The 14,118-nt window shown below is 52.2% G+C and overlaps 1 protein-coding gene across 1 annotated transcript in view; it reads left to right on the top strand.

Moving 5' to 3' along the window:
• The first annotated feature begins 2,013 nt into the window (after positions 1-2,013).
• SORL1 (sortilin related receptor 1) overlaps positions 2,014-14,118 on the top strand; it is a 156,851-nt gene continuing 144,746 nt past the window's right edge. Inside the window, exon 1 of the mRNA XM_038535871.1 lies at positions 2,014-2,268. Within this exon, the coding sequence (XP_038391799.1) occupies positions 2,014-2,268 (255 nt within the window). The remainder of the gene's footprint in view (positions 2,269-14,118) is intronic.

The following is a 14,118-nucleotide window of genomic DNA, read 5'->3' as shown; positions in this document are numbered from 1 at the left end:
CGTCCAGCTTCTAAGCTGCATATCAAAAATCAAAATCAGGAAGGAGCCGGCCCTGCAAATTGCCATCTGAACCTCAAACCAGCAGTTTGCGTGGAGAAAATGGGCTGCTTCTCTTCAAATCCACACGTAGGGGACATGTTGTCTCTGTTTTCTGCTGGGGTTCTGACACTTGCTCTTGTAGAGAAAGTTCTCATTAAATATACGTTGACAGAAACAATAATTGAATCATCTGCAGGCTGTTGTGACTCTAGCCACCTTCCTCTCATTTTCCCTTGGGGGTTAAATGGGGGTGTGTGTCGCAGTGTCTATGCTCTTGGTCCCGGGAGGCTGCAGGGTGGTCCACTCCTAGTAAGGTGGTCCCGGAGGGGGCAATGCTGGTCTAGATGGAGAGTGGGAGCTGGCAGTGGTTCTGTGGCTTTCCCAGGGGATGAGTGATTTGCTTGGTGGGGAGAGCTGGGTGGTTCTATGATTACATTGAGGTGGACAGAAAGTGGGGGGGCAGGGGAACCTGACTGGGGAGAAAACTGGAGCTGGGAAGAGATGGGGAACTGCAGAATCTGAGGCCAGACCTCAGTAATTCTGGGGTGGGGGAGGGTGGCAAAGCGTTGGGTTGGAGGAGGTGAGGAGGGGCCTTCTCTCCTTTGGCAGGATGGTGCTGGGCAGGGGAAGGGGCTCTGCTAAGCTAACCAGAGAGGACTCCGGGGCAGGGGGCGATATCAAACGACTGGTTTGTTGAGAACGAGGAGCATTTTGGGGGAGCTGAATGGATCACCCCTTCGTCCCTTGAAACCGAGCTCCTGTACAACCACAGAAGCAGTTTTGCCTTAATCCCAGCTCCTTCTTCTGTCTTTAGTCTTAACAAAACCCGGGATCTGAGTGCAAAGCACAGTGAAATATAAAATGGAATAGACGAGACCGGCCACAGTGGATAGGCCTTGGCTGTTCCTACAAACCTGCAGAAACATCCTTAAGCTCGGGTGTGCCTCAGCAGTTCCATCTGTAGGAAGAGAAGGTCTGGATCTTCAAGCTGAGGTTAGGGATAAACGTGGGTCCTGCTCACTCTTTTGAGCATCGCCCCCCCTCCCCCTCCCCTTAGCGGCAAGGCTTACAGGCTTGCAGAGGGCTTGCAGAAGGTATGGACTGTTGGCCGACCCGACTGGAATATATCGGTTTTGCAGCCGAGGTGGCGTGGCTCAGGGCTTGGTCACCCTGGAGGGTCACAGACCCGCCACTGCGCTGGGTCACTACGCACAGGGATTCAGGCGTGCAAGGATGTAGAAGTGTGCACTTGTCCAGGCACGCGAAGCCCCTGGTCAGGGGAGCCCTTGCTGCCGCTTGCTGCCTCCGTGCGGGGCGCACGTCGACTGTGCTCGCGGCGCGGGCAGCTCGGCCCGATGGAGGATAGTTTTCGGCTGCGGCCGCTGCAAATAGGTTTTGGTGCCCGGGAGGGTAGTGGGGACCCTGCGAGCCTCACAATGGGGCGGGCTCATCGGGACTCTAGTTTGCCCGCTGCCGTGTTCCGCGTGCTCGGAGCTAATTTTCTTTGGCTCTGGGCTCTCGGTCGGAGGTGGGGGTGCGGCGGGGGCCGCGGGGGGTGGGGGTGGGGGTGCGGCCGGCCCCGGCCCCGCCGCGGTGGAGGAGGCAACCGCCGCAGCACCCCGGCCGGCGCCTGCCCGCGCCCCGCGCCCCCGCACCCCCGCGCCCCCGCACCCCCGCGCCCCCGCAGCCCCGCGCCCCTGCACCCGCGCGGGCGCGCGCTGCCTTGACTTCCCCAGCCCCGCCGAGGCCGCCGAGCGCGGAAAGTGCGCGCAGGGGCCGCGGCTGCGGGCGGCACACGTGACGGCGCCGAGCGGCGCGGGCCGCGGCGGGGCGGGGGCGGGGCGGGGCGGGGGCTCGGGGAGCCCCGGGAGCCCCGGGAGCGGCGCGCGCGGCCCCGGCCCAGCCGCCCGCCCGGCCTCGCGCTGCACATTCTCTCCTGGCGGCGGCGCCACCCGCGGCCGCGTTCGCCCGAACATGGCGACACGGAGCAGCAGGAGGGAGTCGCGACTCCCCTTCCTCCTCGCCCTGGTCGCGCTGCTGCCGCCCGGGGCCGTGTGCGCGGCGGGGGCGCAGACGCTGCTCGGCGGCCGCGCGCCCCTGCCCCAGGAGCGGGGCGTCCGCGTGCTGCGGGGCGAGGCGCGCGGGGGGCCGCGGGGGGCGGCCGAGGCGCCGCCGCGGAGGAGACGGAGCGCCGCCCTGCAGCCCGAGCCCCTCCAGGTGTACGGACAGGTGAGCGCCGCCCCCGCGCCCCCTCCCCGCGCCGCCCCGGGCCCGCACCCCTCCTCCGCGGCCGCCCCCCAGGCGCAGCCTCCGCTGGGGACTTCGGCGCGCATTCGTGTTGTTGTTGTTGTTTGTTTGCTTTGCTCCCCCCCAACCCCCCCATCCCAGGAGCACGACCGTCCGCACTTGCATCGATTGCATCGATCTTTCCTCCTTCCTGTCGCCTTTAGCCCGCGCCTTGCAGGGAACTCGCGGGGCGCGAGTGCCCGCTCCCCCAGGGTGTGTGCACGCCCGGGTGGTTTCCAGCAGGTAGAGGAGGAGTGCGGCTTCCTTTTCACATGTGGATGGGAAACCGGGTTGCTTTGGTGTAGCGTCCGTTGGCGGTGGAGGCGAGCACCCTGCAGTCGCAGGACTTGCACAGAGCAGTAAGGGGCGGGGGTGCCCCTGCTTATTACCATTTTGAAGCTCAGTGAAGGTGGGCAGACCTGAAGGCAGGGCTGCCTTGGTCTGGCCAGAGCAAGAGGGGTGTGTGTGTGTGTGTGTGTGTGTGTGTGTGTGTGTTGGGGGGGGGGGAGAGGATGTCTATCCATTTCACCATCCCCCTCTGAGCTACTGACTTTATTCTCGGACAAGAATATTAACTCTTGGCACTTAGGGATTTGAAAGACGGCAAGAATTTGGTGGGCATTGTTATTCAGAAAGTGATTTATTTCCGACCAGGCAACGGGTCCAATAGATCATCAGTAACATGAATTTCACTTTTACGGCCAGGCTTAACTGCTGCGGATAGCACACCGGGTCTGTGGGCTGGTATCAGCGTTGGCAAAATTAATTTGACCGTGTTCCTGCCTCGTGAGACTCCTAGCGCTGTGGTTAAGATGGGCCTCAGCAAAACTAGGAGGTCAGGTGAGGTAGGAAAAGTGGGACCAGAGGAGATGGTAAATTGAACGATTTCTATCTAGAGTCAGAATGTTCCGATTTGAAGCAGAAGTTAAAAAGCTTAGTCTGAATTCTGCTCTTCACTGATTTTCTTTAGCCATTTCTTCAGGAAACACACAGTTAAATATGCAACCCTTGGAGCCAGGAAGGACCTCATAAGGCATCTCACCGGTTGTGCCATTTTGCTGCTGAAAAAAAAAAAAAAAAAAAAAACGCAGGCTGGGAAAGGTGAAGTGACTAGCCCAAGGTCACGTGGGGCAAGCTTGCGCGCTGTTTAGTTTTGTTGGCATTGTCTCAGTGACCTTTGGGTGATCACATAGTTGCCCTCCCTTTATACAATGTTCCCTAAATAACTCCTTTCTGGAATAAAACGTATATGGCTGTAAAAGGGGGTAGGGATGATGGCAAGTGGGTGGGAGCATTTGACTTGCATCTACTGTCTGGCCCCGGGATAAGAGCGTGTGCCAAAGGGGCATGTAACTGCTGTGGGCAAGGGCTGCTGGAGCCTGTCTGCTCCGTGTGTTTGTGGGTCCCGACCTTCTTCCCCCTCCACCCTCGCCTGAGACTTCTTTTTTTATGTGGAAAAGAAGACAGTAAGGTCCTTGCTCTCAACCGGCACAGCACCATCCTGACGTTGGCTAGGGGAGGGAAGAAGAGAGACTGCCTTCTTCGTGGAGTCTTTCCTGCCACCCAGCTCTGCTGTGGGCTTGAATCAGCTCTTGGGGGGCAGTGGGGGGGACTGGGAGTAGGGAGGGCTGGGAGTCCCTTCTCCCTGGAGTTCAGGTCCCCGGCAGCTATAGTTTTGGCTGAGGGAAGAGCATCCCTCAAGATGGGAAAAAAAGATGAAAAAGATGAATTTAGGTACCATTTCTTCCATGGGCTTGGTTTGGGAGGGCTCCTGGGGCCTTGGGGCAAGAAAAAGACGAACTGTGTTCTCATTGAGAAGGACCCCCAAACCCTTGGCTTTTCTGTTTCTGAGGCAGCCGGATTGAGTTTGGTTCAGCTGAAGGATGGAGAGCTATAGCAGTCGAACTCATAAAGAGGAATTGCTACCAAGGGTGAAGGCCCAGGGCAGTGTTTTCTCTGAGGCCCTGAGGTTAATAAAAGTGGGATTAACTTGGATCTTTAAGGATCTCAGCTAGATAGAAGGAAGAACTTCCTGGTACTGGGCTCCCTGCCACAAGCATCTCTGACACAGCCCCTTTAGGCTGCGAGCGCAGGAATTGGAGGCTGAAGGTGTTTGGCGCGCCCTTCTTGGAGCTCTGGAGTAACTCATCTATTTGGAATGACCTTTCAAGCCAGGGTGACCATTTGCCTCTGTTTTCCCCCCGGACAGACCTAGTTTGTAAGTTGTCCCTGCTGGTTATAAAAGTGCTTGCCTTGCTCTCAAGGGTCAGGATGCGGACTATGAATGATATGGCCATTCTGCTTCTAGCTCTAAGCCAAGTTCCATTTCATCCCCCGCACCCCCCCCACCCCTATAACTTTTCAACCTAAGGAATTGCATGTTCTCCCATAGTATCACTGGAATCGAGTGTGGTTCTAAGTACAGACGGGCATGCAAATGAGGGAGAGTGGGGAATACTTCATCCCTGCTTTCGGAAAGTTGAACAAGTTAAGGAGTAGATAAAGTCGATGCAGATAAAGATACGTACGTGACCTGGACAGGAGCAAATACACACGGACACAGTAAAGCAGCTGCAGCACTACAGTCGAGCGTTAGTGGGTTGTGGGATATGGGAAGGGCTGGGAGATGGAGGCAGAAGGTCAGTGGGCTCAGACGCTCTGCAGCTTCTTGCCCTCTGACCTTTGAGTGAGGTTAAGAGGATGCCTGGCAACACAGATTAGGGCTGGAAGCTGAAGCTGCCTGCCTGACCTGAGAAGCTGCAGGGGCGACGTTAAGGCCACTAGCTTCGGGGAAAAGGAGCCAGGAGGGCTTTTGCAGGGAGATACCTACCTGCAGCTGAGAAGGAGCCCCGTGGTGGCATATCGGTTCTTTTTCTTTGGCTCCACTAACCTACAGAGTAAACTAGGCCTGGTTCTTGTGATCCTATTCATCCTCATGTTCTCTCTTTTTTTTTTTTTAAAGATTTTATTTATTTATTCATGAAAGACACAGAGAAAGAGAGGCAGAGACAGACAGAGGGAGAAGCAGGCTCCATGCAGGGAGCCTGACACGGGACTCGATCCCAAGATCCTTGGATCACGACCTGAGCCAAAGGCAGATGCTCACCCACTGAGCCACCCAGGGGTCCCCAGCCTCATGTTCTCTAACGTGGGAGACTGGTTTCTGCCACGATTCCTTCCGGGCACGTTTGTAATGATAAAGTCCGGTGATAGCCCGGAAAACAAGCTGCTCTCAGAGATTAGGACTTTTCCATCCAAGGTCAGAGTTTAGAAGTTGAGCCCCTTCTCAAAGAGGCCAGGCCACAAAGGGGGATTCCCTAATTCTTGCCACACTTGAGTTTCTTCCTGACTTGCTGTCTGCTCCGTGCGTCTGTATCATCACGCTTGCTTTTCCTCTGCCTGAGATGGTCTTCCCCCACTCCCATCTTTGCTTGCAGAACCCCAGTTCCGGTCTTCAGCATCCAGAGAACACCTCGTGGTATTCCCAGGCTCCAGGGGGAAGAGTTCTATTGAGCTTGGTTACAGCACTAACAGCCTTGTGTTATTATAATTGCTTGTTTGTCTCATCTCCCTGTTTGCTCCTTGAGGGCATGGATCAAGCTTTCTCTTCTCTGTGACTGGCACTTGGGAGGCCCTTAATGAATATTTGTGGACCGACTGCCCACTTGGAAGAAGGGAAGCCTGGAGGGTGGGAAGCACATCCAAGTTACAGAAAAGGTATTTATAAGGAGGACCATGGTGAGCCCACAGACCGAGAGTGAAAATGAGTTGGCTCTCTCGGTGGTGAAGGGGAGTGGAATCCTGATGTTGCTGTGCTGTCTTGGGGGTTATTTTGAATAAAGAACCGGGATTCTCTGGTACAGAATCCTCCCTTTTGGGGCTATCATGGTATTGCTAATGGTATTGTTTTGGGGAGAAATCCTTTGGAATGAAGCGCAAAGCCTAACAGGATTTACAGGTTTATTTTCCTTCCAATGAGCTCTCTCTTCATAATTCCTGCTTTTTAGAGGCCAGGGCGTATTCAGTGTCCTGATTTGAGACAGAAAATAAAGTGTCTGTTACAGCACAAGGGCCTGGGACAAAGAGCCTCCTTTGGGGGGTGGAATACTGTGTAGCTTTAGATCTCTTTCGAGTAGATTCTTGCATGATACACTTGCTTGGGAAAGAATCGGCTGGTTGATTCTGAAGTTGGGATGCTTGACCTGTCTGCTTCCAGAAGATGAGAAGGCAAAGCATTTGCTGTTTCACATCGGCTCCTGTGTTGGTGAAGAGTTGCCTGGTGTGTTGGGTTGGCCGGTGAAGGACGTGACCTTGAAAAACTTCCTGGTTCCACTTGGCGTCTCTTCTTACCGTGTGCTGCTCCTTGCTCGGTCTCTGGCTACCGTTCAGTTCGTTGAGAGTTTGTTGAGAGCTTGTACGTCTTGGGACAGGGTGGCCAGAGGCTGCCAGAGGTGGAAGGACTGGGAGGAGAAGGGGACGGAGGAGGGGTGAGGAGATGGGAGACGTAAACAGACGAAATGAAGAGCCATCCCATGTGTTTATTTAGCCTTCAGCGGGCAATACATGTTTATAAGATAAATTTTGTACAAGAGTATCAGGAGAAGCAGATTTCCCTCCCTCTCTAGTCCCCTGTTTATGCTCTCTTTTCGGTTGGCAACCACTCTCCTCCGTGTTTCTGTATGTTTTTCCAGAACGTTCTCTGCATATACAGCATAGATGTACAGAAAATTTGGGATTTGTGATATCAGGGGCTTTCTGTTATCCATAGCCCATATACCATGAATAATGACCTTAACAAAATGTATTTATGGCATATGACTGTCAAAAGGTAGGGAGTTACCTGAAGCGTGTCTGAACGTAAGTGTCTGAACGTAAGATAGACTGTTACGTTTCCTCTAGGCCACGTGAAAAGAAGACTCACTCCCCTTGCACTCTGAGGTCACCTGCAGGCCAGGAGAGTGACACTGAAGCCCTGGTTTCTAGGCAGGCTGCTGGAGAGAGCACAGCTCCCTAGAGATGGAGAGCCCAGGTTTGTGAGAATGCCAGAACATAGAGACCACGGATCTTGGTTTTAATTCATGTTCTTTTTGAGAATGTTTTCTTTATGTTCTGTAAGATGAAGTTAATGGTATGTTTAATAAATTGCTTTGAGACCTGGGATCCAGGAGACAGATCCTGATGGCAGCTAACATCCCAAAGCAAAAGACAGATGTCGTCGGGGCATTGCATTGTCATATTTTGGTCTGTTCCTCCTTAGAGAGGACAGCTGTCTTTGTGTTGTCATTGTTTAATCCCAGAGCCGGAGATAGATGGAGCCTGCCGTGTCCTGTCCACTGTAATGGACAGACTGGAACATTCCACTAATCTGGAGAAGAGGTTAATCCCAAAAGTAATAACCTGTTTACCTTTGCTGTGTATTTATTTAGGCTTTTTATGAATGTGCCCATTTACCTGTTTACCTTCCCAATTAAATCTTGCTTAGGTGAATATTAAAAATGAGTTTGCATTCTTCGAGGAGCTGATCTGTGAAATGGCTGGCATAAATGTGTTCAGGGAAAGCCAGTTTGGCGTTTAGAATTTTCGACAATGATTCAAATGCGGATAACCGAGAGTTCACTGCACAGAGATAGATTCGAGTTAAAGTACTATGCCAACTTTTCCCTCCACTTTTAAAGATTTTGTTGTGATGGAAGGTGTAAGGGGAGCTCGCTTCATTTTGGTTTAAATATTTGAGGATTAGTATTTCTTCAGAAGTGGTCTGGGCTGCTAAGGGTAAGGCATTCTCCTTGTTGAGCACAGAACCTTCCATGTATTCTCTAGCTACACCCAAATCCATTGGCACAGGGCATATTCAGTCTAGCCACGTAGATGCAAAAATCAATTTCCCTCAGTTTAAAATGAGCCACAGTTAATTTCGACCTAATTTATTGGTTTATCGACCTGTGGACCTAGGGCCTTCGAAGAAGTGGAATGGGCAGCCTTCTAGCATTGAAGTGGCTGATAATGCTATAAATCAGAGAAGGCAGGGTTGGTGGTTGCTCAGCATCAAGATTTGGGTCGTCTCCTACCTTATTGTGAGACCTTCACCTTTTTATTATCACATGCGGAATGCTTTGTGCATTTTGGGATGGGTCTCATAAAAATAGGGCTTCATAATCATCAGGACCGCAGTGGGGAGTTAAAAATAAGCACAATGTTCTGTTAACCACTGAGTCATTGTTAATAAGAACAGTGACATCCACGACCATATCACATTTGCCAGCCTAGAGCCAGAAGACCCTGTCTTCCTGGGCTCGTGGTGGATCTTCTGACACAGCTCCTTGATAGCTCTTTCTATGATGCCAGAGATGTTCTGTATCTGTGTGGTCCCACGTGCGTGTCGACCAACATATACAGTGATGGAAGACTTGAAATGTGGCTGGTATGATCAAAGAATTGAATTTATTTTCTTTCACTTAATTTTAATCAACTTAAATTTAAGTTGAGATGGCCACATGTGGCCCTTGGCTATGGTATGGAAGGCCTAACTTCAATGGGTGTCGGGAAGCCTGCTTTTCCCCATGCTGGGCAACCTCCCCATCACCCAAGAGAGATGCTGTATTTACAGAAAAGGCCTGTGTTTCATCCCACTACAGACGGCCAGGGGCAAAGCAGGAGTTGAGGACTGTAGTCTAAAGCCAGGTGTCGGTGGCCGTGGACTGTCAGGTTGGGTGTTGGGAGACAGCGGCCCCTCTTTCCTAGGTTGGAAGGCATCAGTGACCCTGGAGGGTACAGTAGGTGCAGTGGTTGGGAGGGCGGTGGGCTTCATGGTTGCCTCCTTCCATCAATCACTTGGGTGATGAAGGCTGATCTCTGTGCCTTCACTTTTTTTTTTTTTTTTTTAAGATTTTATTTATTTATTTGGCAGAGAGAGAAAGAGTGAGAGAGCCCAAGCAGGGGGGATGGTAGGGAGTCCAATGCAGGGCTCGATCCCAGGACCCTGAGATCATGACCTGAGTGTTAGGCAGATGCCTAACCGGCTGAGCCACCCAGGTGCCCGGGTTCCTTCTCTTTGCAGATGGCCTTGCATGCACAGCTCCCTTGCACCAACCAGGCTTTGCTGGGGTGCTGAGCAGATCCCTCCACATCTGTTGAGCAGTGAAAGATGTAAACGATGTCTCAGCAGCGGAGCCATCTCCTCCCTGGCCCTGCCCTCTGCTTCCTGTGCGCTTACTGACTTACCTCGACGGAGCTGGGTCTGTCTTTCATCCCTGTGACCCTGCAGGCTGGCATGAAGACAGACAGCACGGGGCGTGTGGTCTTCATCACTGCACGGAGCCCCCTTTCCCGGCCGGCCCCCTAACTTAGCATGCCACTGCTGTTGCTGCTGCTGCAAGCTCTTGGCTCGGAAAATCGGGACCCTTCACGATGATTTATCTCCAGTCCCCTGAATTAGATTAAAAACACAGCTACGAATTCTCAGAAAGGCAGGCTGATGTGATTATGTCCCAAATCCGAGTGGCAGACAAGGGCAGTAAGAAGATGTACTTATATCGTAGGCGTTTTGTGTTTTGTGCCGCGTGGGGGCCAACATGCTGTGTGTTATTCAACCCACCCTCTTTGTTGGGGCTCGAAATGAAGAAAGTGAGTAATGTTGCTTCTGTTACTTCGAAAAGAGACCAGCCTGCTCAGTAGGAACATTCGTTCCCAAATGACTATGGATCTAAGAGGGGAAGAGGGCTAGGGTCATTCTTAAGTAAAATAGATGTGGGTTTGAGCCAGTGAGTAGGTCCTGAGTTGGGAGTTTAGTTGGTACTGGGCTGGGATCCCTTTTACTCCAGTGGGCTGGGGAGCTGAGTGGTGTCATGATGCACTTGAACTCCTAGGAGACCTCTGTCCAGAAGAAATTGGGAAAAGCCAGGATGGTCTCACCTGGTCAATGACCTTGGAGGGCTGGGGTTCAAAGTGGCCTTGGGTAAAAGGCTCTTTAGAGGCCATCATTGTGGATGCTCGAATGCGTGCCTATGAGATGGGCTGCGGATGGGGTCCAGGTCCAGATAGTAGAGGATCCTGTTGCTCGTTAGCCCGGGGGATGCAGGCATAGATGACAGTTCCCTGAAGGTCTGCCTGTGGGACCTGGGAAGGAAGGCCAATGCTGACCTGTCCAGGGATCCCTGCAGAGGAACCCAGTGAAGACAGGGAGTGGGGACAGAGTGGAGGTGGGCGAGAGGCCTGGAGACTGCGGGAGTGTTTGGGGAGCCTCAGAGAGTTTGAAACCTGTGCTCTGTTGTTTGTGTCACAGGATACCAGGCCCCTATGCCTTACCTCTTCTGTCATACTTAGGACTCTAAAGTTCTCTCACTGAGAGAAGTTTTAGAAAAAAATCTTGCAGTTAACTGTGCACATGGCTGGCTGGTCGGGCATAGTGTAGGGCTGCTGCTAGTGATGGGAGGGCTGTCGCAGAAACAAGGCCTTGAATCTTCAGAGACAGATGGAGGCCTGTGGACTCGGACAGGGTGAAAGGCCTGTCTGCTCTGAGCTGGGGGCGTTGAGCTAGCAGGGAGGTACCTGGTGGTGGTGGTGGGGGGACGTGCTTCCAGCGGGCACCTTCCCTCCTGCAGCTCAGAAGGCATCTCACATCACTGGGGAGTCAGCGTGCTGTTGGGTGGGGTGTGTTCTGCTCTCCATAGCTTCCCTCAGTGTGGTACAGAAGCCACCGGTAAGGTGAGGGCTTGATGCAGGATTTAAATGTGTTTCTTTGGTACAAGGAAAGTGCTAGAAATCAGTGCCACCTGTGCATCGGAGCCTCGGGGACCCCAGGTTTCTGAGCTCGGCTCTGCAGTGGGGAAGACTGCCTGGATGCCACTCTTGGCCGTGGGTTCTGAGCTAGACTCAGGCGGGCCGTGTTTTTGTCATTTTAAGTATTCGGGGTCCAGATAGTAGAGACCAAGACTCCAACCCAGGCCTCTGACTTATCTCTGTTCTCCTTTGGTATATTTGCCCCTTGTAAGTACTGCCGTGAAAGTTTCACTGTCAGCCAGGGATCCATAGCCTGTTTGCTGTGAACTCTCTTTTCTCCCTTTAAAACCTAGAGATCTCCTATAGTTCTACCCTCCTCTTGGCTCTCCTGGCTAACTGATTTTCTTATAGCTTTTCAGATATGACAGTCCCCTTTCCCCAGTGTCTCCCTGGCTTTTGCTCTGCTCTGCCCTGGGTCCAGACCTTTCCCCCTAACTCCTCCCCCTTTATCCTGTGTGGTACCTGCTGTAGGTCATGTCTTCAGTCTTTGGGGCAATCACACCCTCTCCCCCACATGAGGTTATGCCCCTGCCCCCAGAAATCCTGTTTCCTAACACCTAGCGTGATGTCTGCTATAGAGTAAGTGCTCAATAAAGATTTATGAATGAACGAGGCGGGGGTGGGGGTGTGGGTGCTATTTATGGCGATGCTGCAGACCCAAAGAAGAAGAGCAAGGAAAGTGCATATTGTGGAGTTATCCTAAAAAGCTCTTGGAAATGGCTTGGGTTTATAGGTGAGTCCCCATTTGAGGCTAAGCCTAGCTCAGGTGCGCAGCAGCCAGGTAACGAATTCCAGTTTGAGGCTTGCCATAGCCTCCGCCTGTATGCCCAGCTCTGGGGTCCCGTGGAATAGCACCTCTGACTCATTCTGTGCCCTTACCCTAGTTTGCAAAATGTAGAAGTTGGTTTAGATGTTCTCCTTCTGGCCTGGTATTTTCTTTTTTTTAGTTACTTACCAGGTAGTAAATTAGGGGGTGATTATTTTCATGACAGATTGTTCACAGGTTCTTTTTCATAGGAAGCCCTCCCAGAATAACAAAGCGGCTGTTTGCTAAATGACAAAGTGGGGTTCACCAGAAGGTGGTGCCACACCTAGAGGTCAGGGGTGGCTAGACGCTGCTTGCCGAGGATTGACCAGAAATAAAGGTAAATCTCTGAACTGGTACTGTAAGTCAGTGAAAATATGATCACCCTTTTGGCGGAGAGAAAGCAAAAGACATCTACCTACCTACCTGCCTTCTAAAGAGAGCTCATGACTACAGTTAAGGCGATGATGGGGAAATGCTGTTTTTTCATCCACGATCATTCTCTCTTTGTTTGCTCATCTGTGAAATGGGCAGCCTGAATTTCTCAGCAGGGTAGTTCCTGAGTTCCGTGGGTGAAGCATCTTGAGCAAACTTGCGTCAAATGCATGAGCGGACACATTCCCTGAGCAGGGGCTGTCTGCAGGGAGTCCATAAACTAGATTCCAGCTCTCCTTCAGAGGTGGAGCGCCCAGGGAGGATAATGAGCTTGCTATATATAGTGAGGACACTGTCCTGAACGGGGACACGGAGGGGGCCGTCTGCATACCTAGCATTTAGGTCATGCAAATGGATGGTCTGAGAAAACCTTGTTATTCTTGGACCTCGGGAGTCTGTCTTTGGTTTCCTGAGGCCAGTCCTGAAGTTCAGGGGATTCAGCAGCCACCTCTGTCCTCGAAATTGAAGGACAGGGTATTTGTTTTATACTTCTCTGCAGAATTTTAAAAATGCTGTTTCGCATTTCACTGCTAGCGAGGCAGAGGAAAGAACCAGACTGCCTTGTTTGTCCTCCTCGTCCTGCGTTCTGGGGAGAAGCTGTGCAGGAGTGGTGAGGACCACAGGCTGTGGGTGTCTAGGACATCCTGGTCTTTGGGGTTTGACCGATTTGCAGGAGGTAACAGCAGAAGAAATGAATGGGGATGAGGTGAGCCTGTTCCATTAAGGCCCCCATCCTCCTGCATAAGCCTCAATGGGTATATAGATTTTGACGGTTCTGTTGTATTTATCTTATCACCGGTCAGACTTGCAACACTGATTTCCCCCAGAAGCGCTCTGTGTACCCTTGACGGTGGGGGTGGGTGGAGAGAAATTATTTAAGAGCCTCAGAGTGCCTGGCACCTAGTAGTCCTCAGTGCCTTCATCAGTAAGTGAATGCATGAGCAATCAGTACCTCCATACAACAAGCAATTTATTTGTCCTCCCTTCTATTTATAACGACCCAGAGCTTGGGGCTTGGGTGGCAGCAGATTCTTTTTCTCACTCTGAATAATAAGGCAAATCATTTAACCTCTTTGGAACGCCGGGGCGTGCTGGGGGTGGAGGGTGGGCTGAGCGACAGCGTGGGGGTGGCGTGGACCGTGTGGGGGTGGTGACGACTGTTGTGAGCTGGAAGTGGATGCCCGCCCGGAGCCTGTGGCCGTTCCTCCAGCCAGAGGGACCAGGGACCAGCGAGCAGGGACCAGGAGGCCTGTGGGGATGCCGTGGCTCTGCAGATGCCGTTGACAGTGCTTTGAAGGATTGCTTTGGCCGGAGACCTACTCCTCAGCCTGCCTCCTCTATGACTCATTCTGGCTGCATATTTTGGTAGCAGGAAAGATCGAGATGAGATGAACGAAGCATTTCTTAAGAGTGGGAGCTCTTAGGTATTAGATCAGCACTGCAGATGTATGATGTTCTTTACAGGTCACAGATACAGGCTTTCTTTCTTTCTTTTTTTTTTTTTTTAATTATTGAGATGAAATTCACGTGGCATTAACCCTGTTCGAGTGACCGATGGCGTGGCATGTGGTGCTTTCACAGTGTTCTGCAATCACGACCCCTGCCTAGATCCATCACTCTAAAATAAAACCCCCGACCTGTGAGATGATTACTCCCGATGTCCCTTGCCCCCCAGCCCCTGGCAACCACCAATCTGCTTTCTATCTGTATGGATTTACTTATTCTGTGTCTTCCATGTAAATGGGATCATGCAACACGGTGACCTTTTGTGTCTG

Source organism: Canis lupus, chromosome 5, assembly GCF_011100685.1.
Source record: "Canis lupus familiaris isolate Mischka breed German Shepherd chromosome 5, alternate assembly UU_Cfam_GSD_1.0, whole genome shotgun sequence".
In the NCBI taxonomy this organism is placed as follows: Eukaryota; Metazoa; Chordata; class Mammalia; order Carnivora; family Canidae; genus Canis; species Canis lupus.
The sequence above is the reverse complement of the archived record's forward strand: the minus strand, read 5'-3'. Positions and strand labels throughout refer to the sequence as shown.